General features: G+C 58.4%; 1 protein-coding gene across 1 annotated transcript in view; it reads right to left on the bottom strand.

Annotated features, from left to right (window-relative positions):
* FOXN4 (forkhead box N4) overlaps nt 1-5213 on the bottom strand; it is a 15606-nt gene that overhangs the window by 1770 nt on the left and 8623 nt on the right. The window contains exons 3-8 of the mRNA XM_006762110.1: nt 4260-4384; nt 4046-4156; nt 3596-3723; nt 2865-2961; nt 1625-1832; nt 2-104 (exon numbers count right to left, since the gene is read on the bottom strand). Coding sequence (XP_006762173.1) covers nt 2-104; nt 1625-1832; nt 2865-2961; nt 3596-3723; nt 4046-4156; nt 4260-4384 — 772 coding nt within the window. The remainder of the gene's footprint in view (nt 1; nt 105-1624; nt 1833-2864; nt 2962-3595; nt 3724-4045; nt 4157-4259; nt 4385-5213) is intronic.

Raw genomic sequence — 5213 nt, 5'->3', positions numbered from 1 at the left:
GGCCACCGTGGTGGCGTGGCTCAGCACGGGGGCCTCGGGCTCCCCCGGTTTGCCAGGGCGGCGGCAGCTCTCTGGCCGGTCTGAGATCAGCTTGTCCAGCTCCTCTGCAGGCAAGGGGGAGAGGTCATTTAGCAGCCCAGATCCCCGGGCGAGGACCCAGGCGACTGAGCAAGCCTTTCGGACTCTGAACCTCAGGCCCTGCACCCAGGAGATGGCATCGTGCGCTGCACAGGGTCATTGTGGGAATGTGATGAAACCCAAGCTGTGCAGGAACGAGAGGCGCCCTGGACCATGACAGTGGCTCCCCTCATGGGACAGTGCCTTAGAGGGTGGCCCCGAGCTCTTGGGCTTCACTTGAACCTCAACACGGCCCTGCAAGAGGGGGGCGAGGCAGGGATCACAAGGCCCGTGAGGCTGGGACGGAATGAGCACGGAAGGGGTCCTAGCCACTCCCTGCTCGTAAGAGACAGTAAGAGGTATTACTGCGGCCTGGCCGGGGGGCTCAGTTCGTTGGAGCATGTCCTGTGCAGGGTCCATTCCCGGTCAGGGCACGTACCTAGACTGCAGGTTCGATCCCCAGCTGGGAAATACAGAAAGGCAGAGAATCTATAAATTACCAGTGTTCTCTCTATTCATGGTAAAGATTCTGGTATATTTCTTCCAGTCTTTCTCTCTCTCTCTCTTTATAACCCACCTGCCTGTGTCAGGCACGGAGGTCAGACTCGTCACGGCTCCCGCCCTCTCCTCATGGTCTCATGGTGACCCCCACCCCCCTCGCTCAGGCTCTCCTCCCAGGTCAGCGCCCCGGAGGGTGCCCCTGCCCCATCCCTTCTAGGGAGTCCTTGGGTGGTGCTCTGTACGGCTTGTGACCCACAGGCCTCGGTCACTTGCCCTTTGACCCCAACCAGTCGCTGGGGGCAGCTGGAGGCTGTGATGCGTTCTTTGGCCGGGCCTGGGTCACAGAGTCCTCTGCCCCCTGGTGGTCAGTGTGCATCATAACAGACGGACAGTTGACTGTTTGCTTAGGCTTTTATATAAGCGTCTGCCCCCTGGTGGTCAGTGTGTGGCATAACTACCAGTCAGACGGTCAAACGTTCGCGTAGGCTTTTATATAGATAGATATCCATGTATAGATGTGTGTGTGTGTGTGTGTGTATGTACACATACATTCAACTATCTAGGGAAATGAGTGTGGATATATGCATATGTGAGTGTTGATAGATGCACATACATACAAATCTTTGATTTCTGCAGCATTAATTGGCAGAGGCAGAATAACTGGACCAATAAATGGGTACAGTGTGCAGGGTTTGGACCTATTACTTTGCCCTGGAAAAGTCAAACAACTTACACTCCTACCCATTGCACACGCAGGTGCCTGTTTCTCCACCTCCTGCCCACTCTGGGCGCTACTATTTTTTAGACCCGTGTCAGCATTTCTGTGTGAGGACTAGGGATTGCTTAGTGGCTTCCACAGCTGGTCACGTGTCTGCCTAGGCCCCTGAGCCGGCGGCCCCTGGGGAGGGTGGGGAAGGGAGAGTATGAAGTCACAGGAGGGAAGGAGGGCTGGGCGGTGATGTGTGTGTGTGTGTTCATGGGGGTGTCGGGCGGGTCTGGGCCTCACCCGGGTTGGCCATGCTCCGGTGGATGGCAGCCAGGTCCTTCCTCTTCCACTTCTGCATCTCCTCCTCCATCCTGTCGATGCGGGCCAGGTTGAGGGCCCACAGGCAGCCCTTGCGCGAGGACCCGCCCGTCTTGTTCTCCACCTTCTCGAAGCACTTGTTCAGGGACAGGTTGTGTCGCACGGAGTTCTTCCAGCCGTCGGGCGCCGTCTGTGGGGAGACATGGGCAGCAGGAGCCTCCTCCAGAGACCCCCCCTGCAAACCCTCTCTCCAGGGGGGTCTCAGGCTCAGGCCTCGCAGGCTTACAGGACAGGGTCCAACACTCAACCTCGAGTTGGGAAGACGAGAGAGAGCGGTGGGGACTGTGGCAAACTGGAGGGCCGATGCCCTGATTAAAGGGGCAGCGACAGCTCAGCTCCATCATGGTTCCTACCTGAGAACAGGGCCCAGGGCTGCTGGGTTTTCCACTTTCTCGCCCACTCAGGGAGCAAGCAAGCGAGAGGATGCTAATGCATGGATAACCGGTCAAGTGTATTAACTGCCAGCCAGTTTTAAATGCTCTTAGTTTATTGTTTGGTAACCGGATACTGTAATGCCCCTCATGCCGTACCCTATTCTCTCTCTCTGCCCTTCCCTCCCTCCTTCCCTTCCCCCTCCGCCCCTCCCGCCACGATTTTACAATATTTCTGCTAAGCACACTGTCCAGGCTGGGGACCCCACAGCTTGGCACCTCTGACCTTCTCCTTTGATGCCAACAAGGACAACATTACTAATGACGAAACCACGTGCCAGGAGCTGCCAGGCCCTTGACATGCAGAATCCTCGCTAATTTGCCAGCCGGGGACGACTCTCCCCATCTCGCAGGCGAGGACACCGAGGCTCAGAGAGGCAACGGCTCTCACCGGGTGTGTGTCCTGCGTCCTTCTATTTTATACGGAGCCTGTGCTGAGTAACTAGGTCGCCCCCTCTGCCCTTTGCCCCCGGGATGCCGCATGAGCTTCTCTTCATCCGTCAGAGCCCAGCTCAAATACCCCCTTCTCTTTCTGGATTTTTCTGCCCGTGTCTGTGGGAGTGCACATGTGCAAGCATCCTCACCACCAGGTCTCAGGCATAACAGGGAGCCCGGGAGGGGGGCTCGGTTCTGCCTGGGGCCATTTCTGGGTCTGACAGGGCTCGGGAGAGGTCAGAGCAGCTCTCGCACCCGTCTCTCCCCCTGCCCCCCACCTGGCTGCAGCGCCTCACCTTGAAGTAGGGGAAGTGCTCCTTCATGAAGCTGTAGATCTCGCTCACAGGCAGGCTGCCCGTCTTGCTGTTCTTTAGGGCCATGGCGATCAGACAGCTGGAGGCGAAGGTGGGCAGGCCAGGCATGAAGGCGTCTCGGGCCGACGGCCCTAGGTCCCCTCCGCCGGGAAGCCTGCCCTGCTTGACCCATGGGCACCAGCCCCGACACTCATGGTGCTAACGGTAGATACCTCTTCAGGGACCTACATCTTCCCCTCCCCCTGCCCTTTTTTCCTTGACCCTGAGCTCAGCCATTGATAGCGATTTGAGAAACCCCATCTTTTCCTCTGTTTATCCCTTCCCCATAATAATGTCTGTGGGCCTTTAGACGTTAACGAGGCTGTTTACTCCCCTCCCCCAAACCTTGTGAGTCACACATACTATTATTTTGATGACTTTAGACATCAGGGGGAACTGAGGCCCAGAGAGGCCAAGCCACTTCCCCAAGGCCACACAGCTTGTGAGTGACAGAGTGTTGCCCTGGGCCCAATTCTGGAGTGGATTCTCAACCCTGGGGGTCAGCTGACCACATGGTGGCCCTTCCTGACAGCGTATCACACCTGGGGGCTCCCAGTCCCCAACCCTCCCCCCACCCTTGGAAGTCTGGGCCACCACACCTGGCTGTCCGAGGGGCCCTACAGGCATCCTTCACCCCTCAAGCCCCCCTCACCGCGGCCCACCCGGGACCTCACCTGTAGGAATAGATGGGCTTGGGGTAGTGTTTGGGGTGCAGCTCTTGAGATGAATGCACAGCCATGCTGGGCTGGGGGTAGGGAGGTCGTGCCCCAAACGGGGAGCCATACAGGCCCACAGGAGGGCACTTCCCACAGGCAGGGACAGGGTACAGGCAGCAGAGAGAGAGACGGTGAGACAGGGCATAAATCACTCACGGTAACCCCACCCCCACCCTGGGCTAGAAAAGCGAGATGAGGTGTGGGGTGGACAGCCCCCCGGAGACAGTCTGGTCTGCACCCACAGCAGGGTTTTAGGGAGAACTGAAGGAAGGAGCCCGTGGCATGGACTCAGCGGGGAATGTTACCCCCATGTTCTGGGGGAGTACACTGAGGCTCAGAGGGGTTCCTGGCCAGTTGAAGTCAGGGGTGTCTGTCTCCGAGTCCAGGGCCCCTCCGAGCCCCTGGTACCTGCTGGGTGCCTCGGGGGAGCGGGAACGGTGGCTGGGAAGCCGGAGAGTACATCTGCGTTGGGTCCTGCAGGCTAGAGGGGGGCTGCCCCCCAACAGGGAACTGGGTCATCTGCAGGGGCAGGGAGAGGAAGAGACAGAGGGTCAGAGTGACTGAACAGACCCCAAGCCTGCAGATTGCCCCCTCGCTCCCCAGCCCATGCAGCTGCACTTACGCTGGCTCTGTGGCTGGTCATGGGGCCCAGGCCCAGCACGCCCGGGGGGGCCATGCCTGCCTGGCCATGGAGCAGGGGCCCTGGGGTGGCTCCTACATGGAGGTCAGCCACCCTAGCCAGGGAACCTGCAGGAGGGAAACAGAGAGACGCCGCACAGCTGGAGGCACTGTGGCCTTGGCAGGGACAGCCCAGTCCCTGGGCACCTCCCTCACGACCACGTGGTAGGGTGGAACCCAGGCCACGCAGCCCGAAGCCGGACTCTTCACCATACCACCCCTCTGGGGCCAAGCACATAGTAGGTGCTAGCAAATCACTTCCCTGGGGGGTGGTGATGAAGAATGGGTCGGGGATAATCTTGGGCCAGCCTCAGTTTCCCTATCTGTACCACGTGGCTACCACCCATGAAGTGGACAGCTTGTTCAATGAAAGAAATACTCCTGGCTGCTCGTTTCTCAGCCACTAATACATCCAGTGCACGGCGATGCTTGCTTTTGCTGATGGCTTTTGCTCAGCACTTTCTGTGTCTCTCTAGGCATTTGATCCACTTGCGGTCACTGCCACCAGCTGCCATTGACTGAGCACCTACTATGTGCCAGGCCCTGCGCTCAGCACCTTCCATGCATTCTCTCTTCACCTCTAGGTCAGGGTCAGTAGACTGCTCTGAGGGGTCAGAGAGCCAATATTTTAGACTTGGCCAGCCAGGTGGTTTCTGTCTTTTATTTTATTTTTTTTTTTACAACCCTTGAAAGATGTGAAATGCACTTGTACACAAAGGCTGTACGAAAACAGGCCTGCGGGCCCTCGTTTGCCGGCTGCTCTAGATGGCAGGGGTGGGGCTGTCTGTTCTCGGGACCCTCAGCACAGGGGGCCTGGCACATAGCGGTGAGCCAATGAGTGAATCACATCCTTCTGAGGATGACAGAGTTAGGCACGTGTCACAGCTGCGGAGACAGA

This window comes from Myotis davidii, unplaced genomic scaffold (assembly GCF_000327345.1).
Source record: "Myotis davidii unplaced genomic scaffold, ASM32734v1 scaffold478, whole genome shotgun sequence".
In the NCBI taxonomy this organism is placed as follows: domain Eukaryota; kingdom Metazoa; phylum Chordata; class Mammalia; order Chiroptera; family Vespertilionidae; genus Myotis; species Myotis davidii.
Note: the sequence above shows the minus strand (reverse complement) of the source record. Positions and strands in the feature narration are given on the sequence as shown.